At 35.7% G+C, this 25,420-nt stretch overlaps 4 protein-coding genes across 8 annotated transcripts; 1 reads left to right on the top strand and 3 right to left on the bottom strand.

Moving 5' to 3' along the window:
* Positions 1 to 789: 789 nt before the first annotated feature.
* Positions 790 to 4,668, bottom strand: LOC129793962 (gonadotropin-releasing hormone receptor). The gene is made up of 3 exons (XM_055834505.1): positions 3,852 to 4,668; positions 1,637 to 2,014; positions 790 to 1,569 (listed from the first exon to the last, which is right to left on the bottom strand). The coding sequence occupies exons 1-3, from the start codon at positions 4,341 to 4,343 to the stop codon at positions 1,357 to 1,359; spliced, it is 1,083 nt and encodes a 360-aa protein (XP_055690480.1). The 5' UTR covers positions 4,344 to 4,668; the 3' UTR covers positions 790 to 1,356.
* Positions 4,669 to 6,340: 1,672 nt separating this feature from the next.
* On the top strand, positions 6,341 to 11,636 carry LOC129793960 (transmembrane protein 134). Of its 4 annotated transcripts, none has more exons than XR_008750981.1 (3): positions 6,341 to 6,762; positions 6,825 to 7,371; positions 9,556 to 11,636. XR_008750981.1 is itself a non-coding variant. In XM_055834503.1 (2 exons), exons 1-2 carry the CDS (start codon positions 6,566 to 6,568, stop codon positions 7,171 to 7,173), a joined length of 546 nt encoding a protein of 181 aa, XP_055690478.1. In that variant the 5' UTR covers positions 6,341 to 6,565; the 3' UTR covers positions 7,174 to 11,636. The 4 variants fall into 4 exon arrangements, 1 of the variants encoding a protein (XP_055690478.1); XR_008750980.1 differs by having other exon boundaries at positions 6,825 to 7,525; XR_008750979.1 differs by having other exon boundaries at positions 6,825 to 7,545.
* Positions 9,749 to 13,626, bottom strand: LOC129793959 (MAP7 domain-containing protein 1). The gene is made up of 3 exons (XM_055834502.1): positions 13,370 to 13,626; positions 12,850 to 13,298; positions 9,749 to 12,064 (listed from the first exon to the last, which is right to left on the bottom strand). The coding sequence occupies exons 1-3, from the start codon at positions 13,416 to 13,418 to the stop codon at positions 11,633 to 11,635; spliced, it is 930 nt and encodes a 309-aa protein (XP_055690477.1). The 5' UTR covers positions 13,419 to 13,626; the 3' UTR covers positions 9,749 to 11,632.
* Positions 13,627 to 14,240: 614 nt separating this feature from the next.
* LOC129793952 (FACT complex subunit spt16) lies at positions 14,241 to 23,577 on the bottom strand. 2 transcript variants are annotated; one of them, XM_055834492.1, is made up of 10 exons: positions 23,135 to 23,566; positions 22,816 to 22,917; positions 22,586 to 22,744; positions 20,780 to 22,521; positions 17,716 to 18,312; positions 17,389 to 17,660; positions 16,581 to 16,749; positions 16,404 to 16,454; positions 14,585 to 14,713; positions 14,241 to 14,505 (listed from the first exon to the last, which is right to left on the bottom strand). In XM_055834492.1, the coding sequence occupies exons 1-10, from the start codon at positions 23,201 to 23,203 to the stop codon at positions 14,499 to 14,501; spliced, it is 3,297 nt and encodes a 1,098-aa protein (XP_055690467.1). In that variant the 5' UTR covers positions 23,204 to 23,566; the 3' UTR covers positions 14,241 to 14,498. The 2 variants fall into 2 exon arrangements, with proteins under 2 accessions (XP_055690467.1, XP_055690468.1); XM_055834493.1 differs by lacking the exon at positions 16,404 to 16,454 and having other exon boundaries at positions 23,135 to 23,577.
* Positions 23,578 to 25,420: the final 1,843 nt, after the last annotated feature.

Below are 25,420 nucleotides of genomic sequence, written 5' to 3'. Positions count from 1 at the left end.
CTAATTACTTATTCACTGATATAATTTTTTATTTAAAGCGCTAATTCTTAATTTGAAATTAAATAATATTCTAATTCAAAAATGTCAGGTAAATACCCACCTAAACACTAGAATTCCTACGTGAAAATGTCCTACTTTTCAGACACAGAACAAATTATAGTTCCATTTATTCCGTTCTAATGTATGTAGTTTTTTAATACTTCATAAAACAAAAATAAACTTTATGTTTCATCAGGTGTACAACCTATTAATGCATATAAAAGTTATCATTAAATTAAATTATTTTTATAAAGATGAATAATAAAAAAATTAAATTTTAGACAGGTAAAAGTTCACAGAGCGCATAACTCGGTTAAACAAAATTTTTAATATGAAATGAAAAATTCTTTTTTAACATTTCCGCTTGTAATTAAATTATAAAATAACATAAATTTCAGCTTATGAACGTAATAAAATAATCCAATGATTTTGTCTAGTTTGGATAATACTTAAAAAGGAAAAACTACGAATAAAATGTTCAAAATATTTTATACTTTTTTTTATATGTTAAGTGCGGAATAAATCCTATAAGAACTTTCCACAAATTATAATTTTTTTTTCAGTCAGAATTCATAGATAGAAGATGAATTACATTTTCCTATTTGTCAAGTTTTTGAAATCTTGGCTCCGGAAGTTTCCCATTAAAACGTTAATTTTTTTACTACCTAAATTTTAAGTTCTATGTTTCAGTGGAGTAAACAATTCCGAATATAACCCAAACCTCCCATTATAATTAAAAAGCAACAAAAGTTTTAGCAAAAATGTGTTTTTTTATTTCTATAATTATATATAAACATAACATAAGAAAATTTAAAATATATCACTTTACACGTGGACTTAGGTAATAAAGTATACATAATAACAACTAAAAAAAATAAATGAAAATGGTATACAGTAAAATGAGAAAATTTGGCATGATAAAAGAATGAGAATTTGGTAAAAAATGCAGAAAATTTCATTTAAAAATTCTCCTTTTTGTTTAATATACTTAAATAGCATCGATTCGTCACATTCTCTTATACATCCAACTGGCAGAACATGGAGGAAGAATTTTTACTTTTTTTTTTAAATTGTCAAAAACTTTAAATCTTTTGACGCAAAACTTGGGGCTACTAAAATGCTTGAATTTCCATTTCGATGTAAAAAAAAAGTTCATAAATTGTGGCAACACCAAGATTAATAAAAACTTTTTCCACGTTTTAATCACATTTGGTTAAGTCGTCTCTGAATTTCCCCTTCTTTTTTCTTTAGCTTAAATACGAGATTTATTGTTGAAAATGCTGAAATGTCTCCGAGCATTGAGGTGTGTTTTAGCTTCTAATTGTTAGAGAATTTGCAAACGGAACTGTTGGAAATTTTTCTATGACCATTCCTTTCACTTTCCCGCGGAATTGTTGGCTCTGAGCACGGGCTATTCCTCCTGAGGGTCCTTCGACGTGGTAGCACGTGGAAGAAGCCATAAATGAGGGGATTTACGAGGCTATTTGACATCCCGAAGAAAAAAATTGCCGACTGGAGATCGTCTTCCAACTAATGGAAATATCAAAGAAGTTATCTTATTGTTATTTTAAAATCTTTAAAATAAAATATATTTTACCTTCTCATCGGGATCGAGGAAGATAAAAATGAGCATCATAGCATAATATGGAGTCCAGCAGATGAGGAAAGCCAAGACAATGAGCACGCTCATACGGAAGGACTTCATCTTGGCACGATGTAGCATCTTTTGACGCTTGTAGAGACTAGCATTGAGAACGGTGTTGGGGGCTGTGGTAAAGAGTTGCTGATTCAGAGAAATTTCCCGGAAGCTGGCCAAGTAGGTGGCCACGAGGATACAAAGGGGGATGATGAACATTAGAAAGAGGGTGGTTGTTGTGTACAGTTGCTCCTGCCAGTATGCGTCATAAGCCCCATGAGTTACGCATTGGTAAAAATCCTCCTCAAAAGGACCTCTCTGTACGCTAAAAATGAAGAACTAACCCACAAAAAAAACATAAATTATAAGGAAAATTAGGTGCAAATAAGGACCTAAAGCTCGAAAAGTTTATTTACGGGTACGGGGTACGAATAATTTATTTTAAGCTTTTTATGCCATGTTAAAAATTATAAAACGGTTTATATACAAATCTCGTTGAGCAAAAGAAAATCTGTCTGCTCGACAACCTTGCGTCTGAAGCTCAAATGTTTTTTTTTACTGACTAATTCTTCTACTAAAACCTAACAAACAAAAGTGAGTCACTTTTTATATCTAAAAAAGATTTTTAGTTTAATCTTTTCGCGAAATAAAATATTTCTAACACATGATGTTTCAATAATAAAAAAAAACTAAGAAAAAAAGAGTAAAATTTGGTAAAAAGTGGTAAAAATTGATAAAGCCTTTTATAAAATTTTACCTAGTTATTAATTTTTGTTGTCAGAATATTTTCTGGTTAAAAATTATTGAAACTGATGAAATGATTTGTTTTTATATAATTTTTCAGGTGAACGTGGTCTTATTCAGACCTCCAAAAGGCCGCTTAAAATGGAAAAAAATATTTAAAAAATCAATATTTTTATACTTTTGACGTCTTATTGATTTTAAGTATGAAAATGGATTTAAAAAACATTAAAAGAGGTCAGATTTGGACCAGTAATAAAATACTAATAAGTTGGATTTTTTTAGTAACAATTATTTACAAACATTTACTGCCGAAATACTAATAAATATTTTATTTATGAATAGATTATTTGTATAAACGCAAGAGATGAAAAAAACTATGTAAAACTTTTTTTCTATAGTTTTTAATTGCATACTTAACCCTTTAACAATTTTTACTAAAAAAAATTAAGTAGCAAAAAGTCCTCATAAAAATAAGGATCATACTCAAAAGCCCCAGGACAAATTTTTTGTGCTCAAATATTTTAAATTAAATTTCTATTCCTATAAAATTTCTCATAGAGTGGAAAGTCAGAGCCCAGATTTTCCCACAATACTAAATCAAGATTATTACACTCGAAAAATTTTCTTTGTTGACATGAGTGCATAAAAAAGCTTCATTTCAAAAGTTTTCGTTGAGTATTTATTTTTGTAGATAAAGAAGTCAGACCTCACGAAAAGTTTTAAAAAAGAAATATCCGAGAAAATCTGGGTTAAAAGAATTGAATTTTCTAGAAAAACACAGTTCTAATGAAGCAAGAAAAGAACCTTTGAAATGTTTTGAAAGATTTTTTTATCAGAAAACTTTTTAATGAATAAGAGATATTTCAATAGAATACATGATCATCTAAATCCAATAATTAGTTAGCCTTCCTGAGAAGAAAATGCAAAGAATAAAAGCCAATTCTTTCAAGAAAATATTCTGACGCAAATTAAAAAAAAATCTTGGAAATTGATTTATTTGATGAGTAGAATATTCTCAAAATTTTACAGAATTTGCGTAATTGGATTGATTCTTGTGAAGATAATTTTATGCTATATAATCCACATTTACCCTATCTTCCTCTACCTACTCTCATTTACTATATTGAATATTTTTCTCATTCTGCTTTTTACAGGCTATTTATTGATCTGATTAACTTTAAATTATGTAGTTTCGTGAAAAGCATTAGTGTCCATTGGAAATGAATTCTAATTAAAACATTCTTGACTCATTTAAAATATTATCATCCAAAACTATAAGCTTATAATGTGAATTTAAACATTAACCACAACATGGGTCGTTAATTACAACAAAAACCGTTCTTTAATGCCCTCAAGCGAGAATTTCTTTTGAAAATTGTTTTCATGTGCAAAAAAAAAAGTGAAATTAACAAAAACAATTAGTGAACTTTACCTGTGGAAGACTAAAGAGTAGCGAAATAATGTAGACTGTAATAATTCTACATCGAATATCCAAACGAAATGCTTTTATGGGATGCTTAACGGCCATCCAGCGATCAATACCGATCAACAGGAGGACGTACGTTGAGAGGTAGAGACTGAACATTTGGAGGAATTTCACGGAACGACACATAAAGTCCGTTGATCGCCACTGAACTGTATAGCTCCATGCTGCCTCCCCCACAATACAGAAGCCACTCACGAGGAGATCAGCGATCGAGAGGTGCGTGATGAGGTGATAAATTGAGGTGCAATTGTGCATAGCCACACGCCTTAGGGCTTTGCTCTTGCGGATGCTGTAGATTGTGGCAATATTCCCCACAATTGCCACAATTCCCATCACACTGAGCACCACCACTTTCACAAGGGATGAGTCCGAAAATTGGGGTGCACTGATCGTGGCATTTACACCACGATCATCCCCATTGAAATAATCATCTTCCATGTTTTTTTTTGGGTTAACTGTTGCACTCTCTTAAAATCCCACCCATCTCGCCATTTAAGCATCTCCCATCGACACAGGGCAGTGGAATTGTTTTTTTCTTTTTTTGTTATCTCAGTTTCTTGTGGCAGCTTCAAGGAAATCCAAGTTTGGGGAAGAAGAAAAACAAGAACACAATTAAAAAAAAATAATAAAAGAAAAACTTTGAGATGCGCGAAAGATGATCTATCTCGTGCCAATTTGGAGACGCAACTGAGCTACCGCGAGAAGATCGCGATGCTAGAACGCTCGAGTTTATTGAGGAAATTGTGTACATATGAGAAAAACCAGAACTCGTGTGAGAGCTTTATGCAAAAAGTCGGGTGTGGAAATCACCAGCTGAATAGCTTTAGATTCAATGAAATCTACCCAAGAACAACTTGAGGCATCTCGATAAAAAACAATATTATCATCATCATTTGTGGGAACAATCATGAGAATCTCTTAGTGTTGAATGATCTAGAATTTTTTTTGTGCTTAATCACGTGTGGAAATCATTATGTTGCATGAAGAAAATTTAATCGAAAAGCTTTGCTCTAAAATCAAGCATGGAAAAAATTAAAAAGCTTTAAAAGCTCCAATTTTAATTTAATATAAATTTTCCCACACATTGACTAATCAATAAAAAATTTCAAGATTTTCAATTTGTTGTTATTTAAATTTTCCGCCGTTTAGAGAAAATTCCACAAAACAAAATTTTCCATCTGCATATAAATTCCGCAATGCATAAATGGATTGTTTAGTCTGGGAAAACCTCTACTTCAGCAGACTACCTGTTAAGAGCCCCCCCCCCCCCGTGCTATGATTTCTCGATTTGCCGCAAGTTTGCAATCAGCAACACATGTATTAATGTACAGAATGGATATCAATTTGCATGATTTGCACATAAGAATCCACTTTTAATTCGCACCGTGCGACTGCATGCGATCAATTAATAAAATCGAATTAATAATTCTTTGTTAAAAAAAAAACATTTTAAATGGCTTTGTTGTAAATGATAACATCTAACAATTTGTTCTGGATTCTTCACAATTAATTTTTTTTGTCTAAAATTCTTCTGAAAAATCTAATTCCATAAGTTTACGCGTCATAAAATGGAAATAAATTACTCTAGCCAGAGCATTTCGTGTGTAGACGATTAATCTGTGTTTGTGAATGATTTGTACCCCCTTCATCCCATGCCTCTCACTTGTCTAGGAATTACACTGCAATATAGATTAAATTAGATTCATTTTTCTTAATGATTCTTATCTATAACAGCCATTACTTTTTGAATTTGGCGCCCTAAATGTAGTTCCAAAAGTCACCACTGTGGTATTTTTGGGCACTGCGATACTCTCTCGCATCACTCATACTGTCTCCCTCACACTATCAGTTTTCCGCGATTTTCTCGCATTTTTCGTCGGATTTTTCAACGGAATATTGGATTTTTAGCTTTTCTACTAATTTTCTCGTTCTCTAATGCTTCTTTGCTGTTTTTTCTGTACAGAAAATGCAATTTTTACCATTTTCAGTTATTTTTTAGGCACTGCGCCGAAAATGTTTGGCGGCTGCGGAAAAATTGAATTTTCTTTTGCTCTAGTGCAGTTTTCCGGCTTTTCCTGTTGCAACGGGGTTAGTTGGTAAGGGGGACACGGTTCTATGGGGAATTTGGGGTTTTCCGGGGGTTTCTTGGAAGCGATCTCGAGGGATGGTGCCGCCGTTTTTGATGCTTTTACACCTTTTACACGATTTTCTTTTCCCGGACCGGATATTCTTTAATTTTCCTTTTTTTTTCAACGACGTCGCCTTCTCAGCCTGGAAAGCTAAAGTTTCTCGGAAAATTCGGTGAAAAACGCGAGAAAATTGCGAAAAAATAAAAACATAAACGGCCATAATGAATTTTTGAATTTAAATCAACTAATAAGAGCAAGAGAGAAACATGCTAGAAACATAAACGCGATTGGGAAACGAGACAAGCCGAAAAGTGACATAAAAAATAGAAAACAAAGAAAAAAACACAGGGAAAAGCGATTGTGGCATTTCCGTGAAAAATTCCATTAAATCCGCTCACCAAGTGCTTCGAGTGACCAAAGATTCGGTGCATTTGCTGCCTCAAATGCCCCACTAGAACGTGGACACTGTGATAGTTGCATAAATTGCGGGTTGGAAGCCCTAAAAGTGCGCATTTCTGTGACATTGCGAGAATGGCTGGAGTCGGTGCATCCCAAGGATTTGGTAGCCGGAACAGTTCCGGAAAGGAGAAACGCTTCTCCATTCACGATGCATTCGAGGAGGAGACAGATGAGGCAATTCGTGTGTACGGGTCAACGGTGATAAGTACGCCGATGAGGTCAAAAACGAGGTCAACGGACGACGTCTCAATTCGGGTGCATGATCAAAGGTAAGAAGCTTCGGGATTAGCAAGGGATTGATGGAGTTAATGTGTGTGTGGGCTTTGTGCAGGAATATGAAATATCCAGATGACACAACCTCCCGCGATAGTGACTCCCTCATTCAGGACTACGGCACCCTGTCGTCGGGCGAGTCGTACACCTACTGCTGGCGACATCCCAAAGTCCGGGAAAACTGGCGAACCGTCCTGGCAGCTGTTACCCTCCTAATTGTGGGTACGGCCCTCGTTGTGATTGGCACGTATGCCGTGGCGAAGCCCTCAAATGGCTCCCAAGGTGCTGTCTTCTTTGTCGCTGGGTTCATTTGCTTCATCCCCGGCGCCTACCACGTCGTCTACATCTGGCTGGCAGCTCGTGGCTATCGTGGCTTTGATTTCTACCACCTACCCCTATTCACATAAACCCCCTCCCTCCCCGCCATGCCCCGAAATCCGCGTGTGCGCGCTACCTACCCGCCAGCGATGCTTTAAAAAAGCCTCCCGGATTCCCCAAAAACCTGCCCCTCTTATCCTTTGAAGAAAAACAAACAAAATGTTTCCCGGTACAGCAATCGCGCGTCGGTGGTTCCAAGTTATCCGGAGAGAGCGAGCTCAACGGAAGTGTGCCATTAAAATTCGTGCTCTAAATTCGCGTTTTATCAGCAAAAACGATCGGAAGTTTCGTTTTTCTTTTTTAGTTTTAGAGACACAAATTACACCATGCAGCAAACTTTTGTTCTCCACAATACTAAACTTACCTGTATGATGAGGAAAGGTTGTGAAAAGAAACTTGCGGCAACGTTTTAGTGCTAGGACAATTAAGGGGGTTCTCTTTTGAGATCTCGTGAAATTAAATGTTTTTATTTTTCTTGGGGCTTTTCTTAAACTTGGTTTTCAAGTGTTGGTCACATTTAAAAACTTATTATTGAAGAGTAACAAAAATTACTTTCCGCCATCTTGTGATTTTCCTCAAAACACAAAGGTAGGTATTTCTCAGGATCTACTGGATGGATTTTGATGGGGTAAAAAGCAAATGAAAAAGGAAGCATTAGCGGTGAATGTACCGGAATGGATTTTTGAATTTCCACTCAGAAGTTGGGAAAAGTCAATAAGAATACTTGTCTACTTTTCTCAGCTTCTGAGTCGAAAGTCAAAAATCTATTCCGGTACATTGTCAGCTAATGCTTCCTCTTTCATTTGCTTTTTACCCCATCAAAATCCATCCAGTAGATCCTGAGAAAAACCTACCTTTGTGTTTTAGGGCAGTTCTGTAAAGAAGTCGAAAAATCTCAAGATGGCGAAAAGTGATTTTTTTACACTTCAATAATTAGGCTACTAATGTAACCAACAAAAAAGTATGTTTAAGAAAAACCCAAGAAAAAATGAAAACATTAAAATGTGTAAATTCCAATAATTTGCCCAAGAGACCACCCTTAACTCCTTACATGGAGTTAATATTATAAAAATTATTAAGTCCTTTTGCAATTAGGTTCATTATATTGAGATCTCATTGAATATCCTTTCTAGAGGACCTTTAGAGCACTTTATTTTATATTCTGACATTTTTAAATTAGCACTAAATTAATATTTTGCACGTTAATTAATATAATTCTGTCTTTTAGATTAAAGGAAATAAAATTTTTACCAAAAGAAAATAAAATTTAATAAAATATGTATAGGAATTACATCTTTAAAATTTTAAGAAATTTATAAAGAATTTTGAAAAAAAAATCATCTCGGAATTTCCTAAAATGGGTTTTCAAAATCATCCTTAGATTAAAAACAAAATTATATATTTTTAATAAAAAAAAAATTAGGGGAAATAAGGAGTTTTTTAGTCTATTAAAGAGCATAAACCTTTTTTTCTAATTATTAAATTAGGCTTTAGAAAAAACGAGATTTAAAAAATAACAACTTTCAAACAAATTTTCACATCAAACGTTTATAAAGCAGCGTCAATTGGTTTTTCAACCTATTTTTAACGTTTTCAAAATTTAAAGAAAATCATAAATTTCCTGCAGGAATAGATTTCTAGGCTACGCCTCTGAAACCTTTTTAATTCTTCATTAAATTAATATTTCTGATGCTCTTTGTAATTTAAAAAAAAAAAGAAATATTGTTTAATTATAAGAGTCGATTCTACAGAAATTCTTATTTGTAGAGCTGAGAAAAAAGAATAAAAAATCGCTAAAGGAACATTCTATTTTCAACTGCAATTAAGTTGTTTTTAATCTCTTTCTAACGTTGATTTTTTATTTGTAAATGCTTTAAGTCAGACTTAAAAAGCAATAAACTGACGTTATTAATTCCAATTTTAAATAAAATTTTGCCGATTTTTTTCTAACTGATTTCAGTGGAAAATGAGAAATTGTTTTTGGCAATTTATCGGATCTGTGAAATCTTACTATTTTTTACTGAATTAAAATAAAAACATTGAATCTCACGAATATCAAGAAGAAAAAGAGAATAATTTTAACAGAATCGACTTGTATTTTCAAAAGAAAAACCTTTGTGTCTTTGCTAGTCTTTAAAAAAAACGAGATTTTCTTTATATTTAAACATTCTTTTTACCTTTGCCCTTTTGGCTCATTTTTCTTGTAAAAAACATGAAATTTTTAAATTAAAAAATTATGCTATGAATTAGGAAAAAAATAATAGAAATTATTTATCCTAAAAAATGACCGCATTTCTTTAAAAAAAAACTCCAACAAAATAAAAAAATTGTAAAAATCATTGCGTGAGAACAAAAATATTGCTGTCTGGTGGTATGATCTCTTTCATTTCTTCAGTCTTCAACATTTATAGAAAAATTTCGCTAAATGTTTCGCGCGAAGAAGCGAATGAGGAGGGAAAAGAATGTGGAGGAAAACAAGAGAGAAATGGTTTTGTAGAAATATAATTTATGCACCTGAGACTCGAAAGACTTGAATAATAAATTTAGTGCAGTTTTGACGGAATCGAGGACACGCGATGCAAAGTTCGACTGAAAACTCAAACGTTGAGAATGAAGAAAAAGAATCTATCAAGTTTATTTCTTTTTTTCTTTCTTTCTTTAAGTATAAAGAATTTTTTTTTTACGTTGTAAGGTCATCCCCCATAATGTATTTAATAATGTGGTTCGTAGAAGAGTGTGTGAGTTAGGTTACATTTTACGTACATTTGTATGTAAAGTATCATGCAATTTGTATTCTTTGTATTTTTCATGATAAAAAAAATGAATATTTTATGTAAAATACCCTGTTGAGTGAACAAAATTTTATTCATGTAAAAAATTCTTTTTTTCCCCATGAGATGGTTCTTCAAATTAAAAGATTTTGAAGAAGAAAAAATGCATTTATAGTTTTTTTTTTTAAATAAAAGAAGGATAAAACCTACCCTAGATTTTAACATTCGAAAAAAATCACTTTCACAACAAATTCTTGCTTCTCTTTATACTCTGAAAAACTCCCGTTTGCACCTGTCCAGCTAACATTGCCACAGTGGAAAACACTACAAAATATGTGCGATAAATAGGACGTGCAATCGGGAAAATCTGCTTTTAATTCAACATTCAGCTGAATTAATTATTCTTCTCCTTCTTCATAAAGGCAGATTAATGTGGCTCGTGGCCTCATATATCTATTTTTCATGATAAAAAATTTTTAAAGTCCAAATAAAGTGAATTCATTCACTATTTTTACCAATTTTAGACAAAAAATATCAAAAGTGGCCTGTTTGGTCAGAAATATATTTTTCCTTTTTATTTCTTATAATTTTGAAGAAAAAGGATTTTCTCTTTGGTATTTTGTGAAAAAGAATTGTAAGATTTAACAGATTTAAAAATTTAGTACATTTAGACCTTTTAGCAAAGACACATTTGTGGTATAAAAGTATAACTTTAATTCTGTGTCTTAGCAAGAGACAGAAGAAAATATTTTTTACAAAAACTATTAAAAAAATTGTCAATTTTCGATGAAAGAATGTTAAAATTTGACAATCATAAAATTGCCAATTTTAGACAAGAAATGTCATAATTGTGGGTTCGTTATTAGGTTTTTTTTAATTTACTTCTCAGAACGGAGTTATTAGATTTATTTTTAGTATTACGTGAAGAATAATCCAAAAATCAAACAAATTTAAAATTTAGTACACTTTTAGATTTTTTTATTTTAGACACATTTGTGCTGTAAAAAACTATAAAGTTAACTTCTAGCAAAACGGAAGAAATAGAAAATATTTTTAAGAGAACTTTACAAAAAAAAAACAATTTTCGACGAGAAATGTCAAAATTTGACAGAAAATCCTTCAAAATGACATGAAAATTAAAAATTTTAAATAACAGACAAGGTCGATTGTGTTGGCTAAAACATTTTTAATTTTTTTATATTCGTTGTACTTATTATTCAAACAGTTCTAAGAATAAATAAAAAATAATCCTAGAATTGTTTTATTAGAAAAAAAAATACAGAAAATATTTGTAGTCCAAATGTGTCTTTGCTAAGTAGTCTAAAAGTATGTACCTGCTAATTTTTTAAAGACTTATCTCTCCTTTTAATAATTTTTTTTTAATAAATCGTAATTTCAGAAATTTTAAGGATAAAATGAATAAAAAAAGCAAAAAGATTTTTATTAAATTAGACCAAAATGTTTAATTTTTTTTCCTGAAGATCCATCTCAAACCTTCAAATCTTCTATTATACCTACATGTAATTCAGTTGGTTTGCAATGAGAATGTAGAGAAGCATAAAAATGACTTAAATTATATACATTAGTATACTATTTCCGAGTTATTGCAAAACATTTCAATAAAGTTTGCTCCCTGCAAAAATTTGTGAAAAAAAACTGATCCGCAACTCTTTTGTACATAAGATGAAAAGAAAATAAATAAAGCAAAAGTAACCCCTCAACTGGGTTTTTTCTTCCTCCTCAATGGGGGTTTGTAGTCAAACATGTTGCGATGCTTGGTGCTGCTGTGTGTTTGATGCATCTTCTTGCGCAGCCACTGCGAAAAGGCCTCCTCATTGGCCTCATTCCGACGAAATTGTTCATCGAGAGTGCTGTTGAGACGCTCCACTTGACGCCTTTTCTCCCGCTCAAGGCGCATCTGACGCGTCTCTAGTTGCTCTCGACTTAGTCCGTACACCGAACGGAGACCATTGTAGCGTGGAAGACGATCTTCAGAGCGATCACGACGATCGCAGCATTCGCGATATTTTCTCCTTGTTGGCGAAACTTGCTTTGGGGAGGACTTTTGACGCTTCTTCGGGGAGTCTGATAGCTTACGCACGATCACAGTGGCTACACCAGTACAGGGTTCACTAGGAGCTTCGCTGAACTATGACAAAGTTTTCAATTTATTACGAGAGTTTGAAATTAGCGCGTATTCGTTGGGAAGTTGGCCAGAGAAGCGTAATTGTAAGGAGTGGTGAAAACGAGAAAAGTGGGGAAAATAAAGTGTTTTAAGTGGTAAAAATCAAACCTGTTTAAATACGCACAAGACAATGGAAGAGAAATCAGTTCTATGACAAAATCGAGTTTTCTGAATATTTTTGAACGTTTTTATAGGAATCTGACAAAAATACTATTTAAATCAAACCTGAAAGTTCAAAAGTAACTAGATCTTTGTCTGATCTTTAAAGGTAAAGGGTTTGGATTTTATGGGGCTTTTATTCATATCGCCCGCAGTTTTTGTGTGGAGTGGGGTTCTATTGAATCCCCACTTTGATTTTGTGTGATTGATTTTTGCGTGATTTTATTTTTTGTGTGTGTGCACTGCTCTGTGCACACATTTTTTGTGCGAAAGAGAGGAATGGGAAGGAAACCGGTATTAGGAAACGCTTGGCCAAGGAAAGGTAGAAAATCTACCCAGCAGGGAATCGAACCCGCTTCGTAGAGATATTGGGTATGATCAAATCGGAGCGTTAACCGATTGACCTACCGCCACCCTGTGTCTGATCTTTAATAGACTGTAAACGTTGAAACGAAATCCTTAAAGCCCGCAAAACTTCTGAAAATCCTCCTAAAGGCTAGTTTTTGCAAGAGCTTTTCTACAACAGCTTGCTTAGCAGAAAAAATGCCTAAATTCGCCACTTTTAACAGGATACAAATAGCCTGACTAACCTGTCTTGGAAGTCTCTCAATTTTCCTTTTGGGAGTTGGTGGCTTTTCCGGAGGTGGTTGGGGAAGTGGTGGTGGTGGTGGCGGAGGTTCTGGTGCCTTTGGCTGAACTTTCACTGCAATCTCCTCAATTGGTTCCAGTTCAATGTCCCCCAAGTCATCGCAGATCTCTTCAATTTCAGGCGGTACCGGTGATTCGTGCTCTTCATCCTCTTCAGAGCTCGCATGCTCCGGTACAATACTCTCAATTTCCTCCTCTTCACACTCCACCTCCACCTCCTCTTCCTCGCCATCGTGCGAGAAGTAGTCGGGCTCGTAGTCCTCCAGGACTGGCCTAAAAGACACCCTCACGGCAGAACTCAGGGGTGACGGTGGACGTGGTAGGGATAACCATTCCTGATTTGCCGACTTTACTTTCTCAGCAATATTGTATCCATTGACGGGCTGTAAAACTACACGTCGCGAAAAAACGTCGTTGAAGACAAAAAGTAGATGAGAATTGCAAAGACAAAAGAACACTCACAGTATCCCTCAAAGTCGTCTTCGTCTGTATCCTCGTGCTGCTCAATCATACTGCCTTCACAGTGCTCGATTTTTGCACCAATTTCACGTCGTATGGAAAAATGTTGAAACAAAAATAGAAAAAAAACACAACAAACCACCACAATCTACTCGCAAATCACTCAAAATTTTCCACTCAATACACCCCCACTTCGCATGAACAACCTATCGATCAAACACCGGTGAGTCCATCTTTCATCCCGGTTATTCCACTCTTACGTGGTTAAGGGGGGTCTCTTGGGAAAGCTGTTAGAATTTACACATTTGCTTAAACTTGGTTTTCCGATGTTGGTTACATTTGTAGCCTAATTATTGAAGTGTAAAAAAATCACTTTTCGCCATCTTGTGACTTTCCGACTTCTTTACAGAACTGCCCTAAAACACAAAGGTAGGTTTTTCACAGGATCTACTGGATGGATTTTGATGGGGTAAAAAGCAAATTAAAGAGGAAGCATTAGCTGACAATGTACCGGAATAGATTTCTGAATTTCGACTCAGAAGCTGAGAAAAGTAATAAAATCTTCTTATTGACTTTTCTCAGCTTCTGAGTCGAAATTCAAAAATCTATTCCGGTACATTGTCAGCTAATGCTTCCTCTTTCATTTGCTTTTTACCCCATCAAAATCCATCCAGTAGATCCTGAGAAAAACCTACCTTTGTGTTTTGAGGAAAATCACAAGATGGCGGAAAGTGATTTTTGTTACTCTTCAATTATAAGTCTTTAAATGTGACGAACACTTGAAAACCAAGTTTAAGAAAAACCCAAAAAAAATATTTAATTTCACCAACTCTCAAAAGAGAACCCCCTTAAATCAAAGACCTCACAGTGAGAGTTTTTTGTTGTTGCTCTTCATTTATTAATAAAAACTTTTTTTCTTCTTCTTCAAAATCATCCGTCCGACTTCTTCCGCCAGGAACTTCCGTGGAGAAGATTCCCTTTTGGACAAGGATTGGGGACTTGGGCATTACAGCGCAACTTATATGAGAAAAAAATTAAACTTAAAATGATGTTTACATTAAGATCCAAAGGAATAAATTCTCTCTCCACATCAATGCTTAATCTCATCTAGCTGCTCTCATCACCGCACATTCTACTTCCTGTAAAATCAAAAGAGGAACAAAGATTTGTTTAAAACTGGACTTACCCAAAGTTCTTTGCTTTTCATCTTCACATTACCTGGATTTCTTGGAACTTCGATGATGTCCACTGTCGCGACTCTCATCCCTGGAGCGCTTCTTGCTGTCGTGATGACGATCTCGGTGGTGTTTATCGCTACTTCCGCCTTTGCTCTTGGACGAAGAGTGACTGCAAAAAAGCAGATCATCAGAACAGGAGGCACATCTTACTTCCCTTCGCCTCTCCATGGGAAAGGAAAAAGCGTGCAAGGATATTTTCAGAGTTTCTTTTTTTTTGCATAAAATTTTTGTAAATTTTTCTCGTGTTTAGCGCTTTTTTTTTGGCTTGTTTTCTTGTTTATTTTTTTTTGTCCAAATAGCTCAGGAAAAATAAAGAATTTATAAAAGCATAGGCACAAACCAATTATATATCAAATACAAACACCAAAAAGTAAATATAATAAAGTTTTCTTTTTTGCATTTTTTTTTTAAATTAATTTTGGCATCTGGAAAAAAAATTAAAAATTGCAAAGAAATGAAAAGAATAAATATTTATAAGGAAAGAATTTCTTAAAAATTTTTGCGTAAATGTATGGAAAGGGGTAAAAATTTAAAAATTTAGTATTTGGTAAAATTTACGAACTGGTAAATTGAGAAACAAAAGTTTTGGTGTATTTGGTAGATTTATCGAATTGAAAAAAATTTTAGTCTTCGGTAAATCTAAATTGGTAAATTGTGATAAAAAAATTTATATTCGGTAAATTTTACAAAATTGTAAAATATGAGAAAAAACAGAAATATTCGGAAAGTTTTACGAACTGGTAAATTGTGATACAAAATATGTAGAATGTTTCTTGTAGGAGTATTTCTCTCCTTCCGGGGGCGTCAATTTAGACTATTTGGTAAACTTAACGAATTATTAAAACAAGTAAATTATTAGTAAAATAGATTTAAAAAAGAATAAAAAAACAAATATCTAAAAGTAGGGGAGAGCGGGGTTAAAAAAGTCACTTAAGGGTTTAGAAAAAGCTCAAAATATCATATTTCCCAAATGGATAAAGAGAAATGTTTAGCTCATTTCTTTAGGAAATTTACTGCTCTACAACTCTTTCTCAGATCATTATGTTCTATCTAGTTAGGAAATATGATATTTTAGGCTTTTTCTAAACCCTTAAGTGACTTTATTAGCCCCGCCCTCCCCTACTCGTAAATTGACTATTTGGTAAAGAAAAACTTTTCAAGGTAAAATTTGGGTAAATCTTTTGTAATAATGGCAAAAGAAATGATTTTTTTTCTAATGACTCATAAACAAAAACCCAAAAAAATTGTTCTTTAGTTATGTTGGTAATTAGTAAATTAAACGAAGTATTGGTAAACTTGGTAAAATAATTTTTAAAATTGAATTCCAACCTAAAAAAATTGTATAAAAATTAACAATTCTTCTGATTGTTAAAACAAAAAGAGTTGAAAATATTTTTACGCATAAAACCGATTTTTTCGATAATTTTTGTATCAGTGTTTTTATGAAATTTCAGCCATAAATCCAACCACATTCATACGCACTTCATTGATCAAATAAAACACATTTTATACGCACAATAAAATTCAGTTTTGTTTGATTTTCCTTCACTTCATCCAAATCACCTTTTGATAACATTGATTTAGCACAAACTTAAGGACATTCCATACATCTATTTTTGTGCTTCTTAACCCCCCAATAAAAGCTCCAAAGAAAGCAAAATTAGAGCTTAAATTTTTTTAATCACCCTTCCAGGACTATTTGGACAAAAGTTTGATTGTTTTATGTGGAAAAAAATGTGAGAAAACGTGAATTGAAAAACAAAGGAGAAAAAAACTTTAAATTCCATCAAACTACAAACCTATAGTCCGGCCTATTGCTCTTCTTTTTATTCTTCGAATGCAGTTCTCGTCTATTCATTGCGGAAAGATTGACAAATTAGAACGCATTCAGAGATTTACTTTTTTTTTTCTTAAAAAAGACAAAGAGAACAAACATTTTGGGGGGATGGAGGGGAAGGGTGAAAAACGGAACCTACCTGTGCTTGCTGCTGGATTTGTGCTTATCGTAGTCACGGCCGCCTCGATCGCGTTTGGACGATGGTTTGCCTCTCTCTTCATCTCTGTACGCATTATTTTTATCCTCTTCAGCGGCTTCGCGTTCAAGATCTGACCAATCCTTGCCGGATTCTTCATCAGATCCCAATTCTATGGGGAAGAAATTGAATTTTTTTTTATTTTTTAAAATAAAAAAATTTTTGGATTATACAATTTGATTAAATATGAGAATTTTTAAATGTTTAAAAAAGAAACCTTAAACGTTAGAAAAGAAGTACAAAAAAATCAAAAAATAAAAAAAAACGTTTAACATTAGAAAATAAAAGTCGTACGTGAACAAAATAAACGTCAAAAATTACAAAACAAATGTCAAATTGAAGAAAATGAACGTCAATCGTTAAAAGAAAGACACTTCAAGATTAAAAAAAAAAGGAATATCAAAAGATATAACGTTAGAAATAAAGAAATTAATTAAAAAAACGTTAGAAATGTCAAAGTTATAAAAAAAACGTCAAAGTCATAAAAATGTCAAAAATTAAAAACGTCAAAGTTGAAAAAAACTTTAATTCAGAACAGAATTTGTTTTTAACAGTTTTTAAATAAACTCCAAAAATTATATCAAAATTGTCGAATTCTAATGAAAAAAAGATAAACATTAGAAAACAATCGTTAGGAAAAATTAACCAAAGAACGTCAAAAGTTATAAAAGAAACGTCAAACATTAGAAATGTCAAAAGATAGTAAGGAAATGTCAAATTTCTGTCAAGTTTAAAAAAAATGGAGACAAACCTTCACTGTCATCACTATCATCTTCAGAAGCTTCAGAATAGTCGGAATCCTCCTCAGATTCATCCTCACTCTCTGCATCTGTTGGTTCGTACACTTCATCTTCTTCGGATTCCTCACTACCAGCCCCTTCCTCCCCTTCGCCATCGGATTCGGGATCGAGGAAAGTCCATCCGCCATTTTCGAAGAATCCCTCCGGATCATCGACAATTGTCTTCATGATTTTGGCCCAATTAAGTGATTGAACACCCTCCGAGTAACGAATGTCGCACGAACTGGAAAGACGCAAAGTTGAAGAAGAAGAAGAAATAAATAAACAAATTGACTCACTTTAGCCACTCCTTGACGTGATCCAGCATATTCATTGGGATCGCATTGACCATCGCCACCTTCTTGGCGTAATCCTTAAACACGAAGATCATATCAAAGTTCCTCAAGTGGAATTGGACACGTTCAAAGTGCACCAACTCCACATCCTCCAGCGGAATCACAAATGGCGGCCATTCTGTCAAATTCACCAAACTCCCCGATGTTGGCTGGAGGAGAACTGTGCTCCGGAATGGTGCTCCGGGGAAGCCAAGTTCCCGGAATGGTGTATCAAATTCCACACTCTGCTTGGTCATGGCTTCCACCTTCTCGCAGAAACTCTTGAATGCCGTCTTGAGTTTGTGACGAAGCTCCCTCTCGGCCTGCTCAGCCGCCAAATCATCCCGATCGTGCATATGCTGATGCTTCCCCAAATCCGTCGTTATCTCACCAACTTCCGTGTAGAATTGCACATCAATGTGCTTCTTCTTCCCAAACATAATGGCATGCTTGAGGTGGAAGTGCAGCAAAATGATCATTTCACTGTCACACGGCTGGAAGAAAGCACTCTTGATGTTATTGTAGAGGATATCCACCTTATCCCCACGCACTGATGTATACCTAAAAGCCCAAGAAATATTTTAATTTGGACTTGTTTTTTACAATTGAAACAGAAAAGAACTTGAAAGATTAATTTTTTTAAATGTGTCTTTAAGATAGAAAAAAAATTAAAAAAAACGTGGGAACCTTGAAAATGGTTACGCAAAACATGAGAAACCAATAAAAGATTCAACGAAACGTAAAAAATAGTTCCGATTTTCCTGTGAAACATAAGAAATTGAAAAAATGCTCCAAAACGTAAAACATTCGTAATTGATTCCACAAAAGATCAGAAACTTTAAGAAATATAACAAAAACTACTGAAACTAGTTCCGCAGAACACTTGAAACTGATGAACAACTGAACAATACTCCGACGAAAAGGGAAATAAGGGGTGGTATTCTAGGATAGAGACACCTTTCAAGATCAAGATAAAAATCAAAATAAAGACCAAGACTGTCGGTATTCTACTTTACGACGAATTATCCAGAAAAGTAAAATCAAAATTTGCGTTATCCTACTTGTCAGTTTCTTGGTTTCAGCTTTGCGCCAAGAAAACTTTAGCGATATCTCTTTCTAACGCATTAAATTTTTTTATTACGCTTTCTCGTTCGCTCTCGGATGACAATTCAACGAAATTTAAACACTTTATGGGAATTTTTTTCCTTATGACCATTATGTACATGCATGAGCCTTGATTGTATAATCTCGGCTATTATTCCCAGGCATTATGGCTCCGGGAATAGAATGAATATTGTCGGAGAGGTGCTTTCTGCCTCCAGTTATGATAATTTGGTGGTAACTGGGGGGGGGGGGGGTATGCTACTGCAAAATTTTGAATTTTTCTTAAGAATCGTGGTCATTTCTTCTTGCTATTGATGGAGTGACCTCCGGATTAAGGATCTCATCCCAGGATTGTCACATCCTGGACAATCCTAGGATTCTGGGGAATTTTTAAAAAAAATTTTTCCAGGATTTGTGGTGACTTCTCATTGGTAATAATAAAGTGATCTCCGGATAGGCATCTCATCCCCGGATTGTCACATCCTGGACAATCCTGGAATGCTGGTGCAAAAATGTTTGTTTTTCGCCGGAATTGTGGTCACTTCTCATTGGTAATGATAAAGTGACCTCCGGACCAGGGATTTCATCCCAGAACTATCAAGCCCTGGACAATTAGGGAATGCTGGTGCAAAATTGTGGTTTTTTCGCCAGAGTAGTGGTCACTCCAACATTACTAATAGGAAGTGACCATAAATCCGGCGAAAAACCCACAATTTTGCACCAGCATCCCCTAATTGTCCAGGACTTGATAATCCTGGGATGAGATCCTCAATCTGGAGTTCACTCCATCATTACCAATCAGGAGTGACCACAATTCCGGCGAAAAACCCACAATTTTGCACCAGAATTCCAGGATTGCCCAGAATGTGACAATCCGGGGATGAGATCCCCAATCCGGAGGTCACTCCATCAATAGCAAGAAGAAGTGACCACAAATCTGGCAAAAACCCGTCATTTTGCATCTGCATCCCCTATTTGTTCAAGAGTTTTCATATCTCCCATTCTGAATTTACTTTGCCTTTACCTCATTTGAAAACCAATTTTTCAAAGGACCCCAAAACCGTCTTGGAATTTCACATAAATCCAAGACAATTTACGTTATAATAAGACCGTAAATCTCTATCGTAGAATACAGAATCTTGGAATATTTTTATCCAAGTCTCTTTTGACAGCTCATTTTGTAAATCTTTATTTTGATTTTGATTCGTATCTCAGAATACTAAAAGTCTTGGAAGTTGTATGGAGAAACAAGATTTTTAGGTTATGGTTGGACCGTAAATCTCTATCTTAGAATACCAAATCTTGAAATATTTTGAATTTCCAAGATTATCTTAAAAATTTCTTGGAATTTTAAACTAGAATACCAAATCTTGGTTTTTTTCTTTATTTTGATCTTTATATTTATCCCAGAATACCGCCAAAGTTTTGTAAAACAATAAAGAAAATAAAATCGTAAAACTTTTAAGTTAACTTTTAAGTAAGAAAATCACTTTCCGCCATCTTGTGATTTTCCGACTTTTTCACAGAACTGCCCTAAAACACAAAGGTAGGTATTTCTCAGAATCTACTGGATGGATTTTGATGGGATAAAAGGCAAATGAAAGAGGAAGGATTAGCGGAGAATGTACCGGAATAGATTTTTGAATTTCGACTCAGAAGTTGAGAAAAGTCAATAAGAATACTTGTCTACTTTTCTCTGCTTCTGAGTCGAAATTCAAAAATCTGTTCCGGTACATTCTCCGCTAATGCTTCCTCTTTCATTTGCTTATTACCCCATCAAAATCCATCCAGTAGATCCTGAGAAATACCTACCTTTGTGTTTTAGGGCAGTTCTGTGAAAAAGTCGGAAAATCACAAGATGGCGGAAAGTGATTTTCTTACTCTTAAATAATCCCCTCATGGCAATGCGGGGTTAAGAACTCACCGGAATCCATTGGCGTGTGCCTCGAGAGCTCCTGTCATTCTCTTTGTAACAATATTGGGACGAATGTAGAGATCCTTTAGCTTGGGATTGCCCTTATTCTGCGACAGAATGAGCGTATCCTGCTTGACGAGATCCTCCTTCTCGCGTTCTTCCGCTTCGCGCGTCTTGAAGCGCTTCTGCACCTCCTTGATGAGCCTGAAGGCTGTATTGAGATTCGATGATGGTGCCGAAATTTCTCCGGGTTCCTTTGTATTTGTGCTGCGGTACGTGACCTCCTTGAGGAAGGTGGCATCCGGATGGAAGTAGAGATTCCCCTCGTTGCGTCCCATCGTGGCGCCGGGGTGGAAAAAGTTTATCCGGAGGTACGTGTAGTCCCCCTCGACACTCTGTGAGATGTTCTTAATGGTGGAAATGTGAAAGGGTACGGGGATGCCGAAGATTGGCATGATTACGGTCTCATATTTGCGATCAACGAAGAGCTTGAGCTCCTTCACTTCGGCATCGCGGGGCATTTGATTTGAATTCTTGTAGGAAACTGTGGATTTGCGCACTTTCTCCGTCTCCTTGGCACCTCCCTGCTTTGCCAGGCGTTCCTTTGCCTTCTCATTGAGTGCCTGCGCGAGTTCCTTCTGATGCTGCTTCCGCTTCTCCTCGGCACTGTGCTCCGAACGGAGCTTATTCTCCAATACTGTACTCCTTTTGCCACGTCCGAGAATTTCCGGAGCCTTCTCGGAGCTCTTATCTTCCTCCTCATCATCATCCTCTTCGTCATCTTTGAGGAAGATCCCGATATTCTTTATCTTCTTCTTGCTTCCCGTCAAAATTGTCACAGGGGGCTCCTCATTGACGAGAACTGTGTCCGCAACGAAGAGAGCATAAACCTTCCCCTCCTTATCGGATGCCTCCTTATTTGTGAGATTAGCCAAACCCACGTTCACATTGAAAATCATTCCCTTCTTCAGCACAGCCGTGCACTTGGGGCCAATCATGAGAGAACTCTCCCGGAATTCAATTCCCATGGCGAACCCATAAGTTTTCACCAAGTTCTCCACGAGATTTGGCTTTGTTTTCTGTGCATACGCCAGGCCAGCCTCGTAGACGTCACACAGCTTCTCACCCGGAGTCATTTTCTTCAGAATCTCCTCCTCGAGATCCACGAGGAAGTTGTAGTTGTTCTGAACTTCCTCCGAAGGGTTAACAAGGAGGGTACGTGTGATGTTTGAGCAGTAGGATTTGTAGCGAGTTCCCAGAGAGCAGACAATTGCCCCAAAGTGGAGGTAATTCTTATCGCTGAGGGCGCTATATTTGAGGCTGTAATTCCCGCCGGATTGAATGATGGGCGGATAGCAGACATCTATCTGTGAACTGTCCACACCAGTGACGTACTTCTTGTCCGTGAGGGCTGATTCAACGCCCTCGGCGAGTTTTGTGTGCTTCACCTTCTTGTCCGAATCGATGATCTCCATTATTTGATCCTTGAGGTATTTATTGAACAAATCCACCGAAGCTTGGCAGGCTTTGCGGACAATTGACACCTCAGAATCCTCCTTGGGGCACATTATGTAGCCCAGATAGGCCCCAATGTCCACCTCATCGAAATTCTCATTCTTCAACGCAGCACGCCATGATTCACAGAATTCCCCGCCACACGTGTCCTTCAGGAAGACCCCCAATGATTTGCCCTTCTTTGAACCCTTCATGGCCTCCAGGAGCTTCCCGAAGTTTCCTTTATCCTGATCCGTCTGGAAAACAATTTTATTTTTTAAGATTCTTCTTTTCAAAGAAACAATAAAAATTTCAACTTACTCTATCCCTGATGAGGAGCTTAACTGGTGGAACATCCTCTTCCTTTGTATTCTCAATTTGCTTGAGGAATTCAATTTTCTTCTTGCTGGCCAGGAAGTAGATGCCATCTTCGGTGAGAACATTGATTGTGTCTGTCAGTTCATACCCCAAAAGCCATGTCTGGAAGCGCAAAAAGAAGGAGAAAAACTCAATCTTCGGAACACTTTCCGGGAATCTCAAGCGCAACTTACCTGAAGAGCCGTTGATTTTGAGTAAACAGTCTCATCAGTACCTACGGCTGATATAATACAATCCACCCTGGTCAGCGTATCTTCATGCTTCACAGATGGATCCTACAAAACAAGAAAAAATCCCCGGAAAGTCGGGAAAATTGCAAAAAATCATGAAATAAAATTCTCTCTGCAAGAAAAAAAGTGAGGTTATCTCGCGGCTTCACTCCCGCTCTCCGACACACTCCATCTCTTTCCCACCACCACATCCCCCATCTCTCCCTCTCGCACTATCACCAAAAATTTCCCAGCCACCGGAATGTTTGATTGTCACACTCACCTTCCATTCCGCGTAGATTTTCTTAATGCGCCGGAAGAAAGTATCTTTGTCCAGAACAATATTAGACATCTTCCCGCACGTACTTCAACACACACACACTGAATGATTTTCAAGGAGTTTTTCCAGCCAAAAGCCTTCTGCAAAAAGTCCTGCACGCAAATGTCGCGGCGCTTCGTCGCCCAAAGTCGCGCCTTGTGTTTTCTTCTTGGCCTACCGAGACGTCATGTCAGAAAACTTTTTCAAAAAGGACTTTCCACAACACTTCACGAACTATTTCACTCGCAAACACCTCCGGGGGCTAATCTGCGACAACGTGAGGGAGTTTCCGGTGTGATTTTGGGTAAAATTTCACAAGAATCTGCACAAGATGCACAAAAGCGGAGCAAAAAACAACTTCTTCTTCTTCAAGATGCTGCCCGTCAACAATTAGTCGCCGCGCTCTCTCACTCCATGGAGGTAAAATGGAGGAGAGAGAAAACTGAACAATTGAATGTTTTTTATTGTATTTGAAACATTTGAAAGGTTGGCATGAAATAATAAAATTTGAACTAAACGAACTTTTTTTTTCATTTCGACAAAAAAAACGCATAAAACGCATTTTTTGGGCTCCTTGGGCACTTACGGGTGCTCCGGGAGTCTCGGGGAGCTCCTCCGTGCGGAATTTGGGGCCTGCGGAAATTTTGACGGTTGTGGATTTTAACACTCGGAGGACTTTACTGGTAATTGGTACCAATTGAAACCTTAAAATCGTCACAGAATAAAATCTATTGGACTTATCTCGATGAATTTAGCATCTATGTGTAGGGAATTTTAATTACTTTAAGATAGAAGAAAGAAAATCTCGAGAAAAGTCTTTTATTTGGAAGATAATTGAGGTCAAAGTCAAAATCCAACGTGGAGGATCAAATTGGTAATCATTACCAGTCAAAATCTCATACATTTTAGCCATTGTTTTGAGGTTATGTTTCCCCATATTTCCCAAATTAAATGCTCTTGTTCACTTTTCTTCAGTCAAAAATAATTAATGTGGACTAATTTTATTGCCGGAAGTGACTAAAAAGTTACTTAAAGTATCAAAGTTTGTGATTATTTAGGCGCAATAATAAATTATGTAAAATTGTAGCTAAAAAAGTCGTTTGAATTGGCAATTTTGCATCGATTCTACGCAATTTTTTTTCAGTGACGATTTTCTAAATTAAATATTTAGTAATTCGATGTAGGAATGCTTGAAGGAAATTGAGAATTAGTGAAACTTTCGATCCTTGTTCAATAAACTGATTAATAATTAATTATTGAGCATATTTTATCAACTGGTACTTATTACCAATTTGATCCTCCGCGTTGTGCCAAATGTTGGGTCCTCCAAGTGTTAACGAACGACTCGGAAAACCGAGTGAGCGAGACGAATGGCAGAAATTGGAGTGAGATGGCTAATCACTAAACAGCGCCATATAACGTCTGGCCCAAATAATAAAATTTGAATTTTAACGAACTTTTTTTTTATTTATCCAAAAATAGGATTTTTTTTTGTTTTCTCCCAAATTTTTGGGTTTAGAACGCATTTTTGGGACTCCTGGAGCACTTACGGGTGTTCCCGCGGCCCCGGGGAGCCGCTAAGTGCGAAAATTGGGACGGGCAGAAATTTTGACGGTTGGGGATTTTACACGACTCTTGTTTCCCGGAAATGGATTTTCGTGACTTTTGGAATTTTTGATGCCAAAAATTCAAAAATGTTTTCCTGTTCACAAAAAACACAATTTCCCGTGAAAACTCGGCGGAAAACGCGAGAAAACTGTAAAAAACTGAAAGTGTGAGGGAGACGGATAGCGGTCTTCAACAAAATGTACCAAAAAGGGCGCCAATTTCAAAAAGTAACAAAAAAACATGAATTTTATATGGGGGCGCTATGAAGGGGGCCTCTGGGGGGAAAATGAATGTCGTTGGTAAAAACCGCCTGGTAACAGTAGACTCTGTACCAAATTTCATCACGATCGGACCAACGAATCTTTTTTCTTTCCTTACAATTCGTCAGTTATAAGATTTTTGGTATTCTGAGAAAAATCTTTTAAGATTTTGCCATTTTATTTCTTTCTTTAAACGGGTTTTAGAAGAAAATTACTATTCCAGAGCTCTTAAAAGTTTTTTTCTGATTCTTTTCTGATAACAATTAATTCTTTTTATCAGAATCTTTCCCTATTTTTCCCAAGATAGAAATGCTCGCTGTTGAATTGATGAAGCAACTTTTGAAAATTTCTTTAATCTTACGTTCTACGTTTCTTTTTATAT

This window comes from Lutzomyia longipalpis, chromosome 3 (genome assembly GCF_024334085.1).
Source record: "Lutzomyia longipalpis isolate SR_M1_2022 chromosome 3, ASM2433408v1".
In the NCBI taxonomy this organism is placed as follows: Eukaryota; Metazoa; Arthropoda; class Insecta; order Diptera; family Psychodidae; genus Lutzomyia; species Lutzomyia longipalpis.
The sequence above is the reverse complement of the archived record's forward strand: the minus strand, read 5'-3'. Positions and strand labels throughout refer to the sequence as shown.

Bases quoted from the DNA above. Each gene is read 5' to 3' on its own strand.
- LOC129793960 (XM_055834503.1), top strand. From the start codon at position 6,566: ATGGCTGGAGTCGGTGCATCCCAAGGATTTGGTAGCCGGAACAGTTCC. The intron at 6,763-6,824 runs GTAAGAAGCTTC...GGCTTTGTGCAG, and splicing joins ATTCGGGTGCATGATCAAAG to GAATATGAAATATCCAGATG.
- LOC129793959 (XM_055834502.1), bottom strand. From the start codon at position 13,418: ATGATTGAGCAGCACGAGGATACAGACGAAGACGACTTTGAGGGATAC. The intron at 13,299-13,369 runs GTGAGTGTTCTT...CGCGACGTGTAG, and splicing joins AGACGACTTTGAGGGATACT to TTTTACAGCCCGTCAATGGA. The intron at 12,065-12,849 runs GTTAGTCAGGCT...ACTTTGTCATAG, and splicing joins TTGAGAGACTTCCAAGACAG to TTCAGCGAAGCTCCTAGTGA.
- LOC129793952 (XM_055834492.1), bottom strand. From the start codon at position 23,203: ATGTCTAATATTGTTCTGGACAAAGATACTTTCTTCCGGCGCATTAAG. The intron at 18,313-20,779 runs GTGAGTTCTTAA...TTGGGCTTTTAG, and splicing joins GCACACGCCAATGGATTCCG to GTATACATCAGTGCGTGGGG. The intron at 14,714-16,403 runs GTTTGTAGTTTG...GCTTTTTTGCAG, and splicing joins AGCAATAGGCCGGACTATAG to TCACTCTTCGTCCAAGAGCA.
- LOC129793962 (XM_055834505.1), bottom strand. From the start codon at position 4,343: ATGGAAGATGATTATTTCAATGGGGATGATCGTGGTGTAAATGCCACG. The intron at 2,015-3,851 runs GTAAAGTTCACT...TTTGTGGGTTAG, and splicing joins TACTCTTTAGTCTTCCACAG to TTCTTCATTTTTAGCGTACA. The intron at 1,570-1,636 runs GTAAAATATATT...TATTTCCATTAG, and splicing joins TCCTCGATCCCGATGAGAAG to TTGGAAGACGATCTCCAGTC.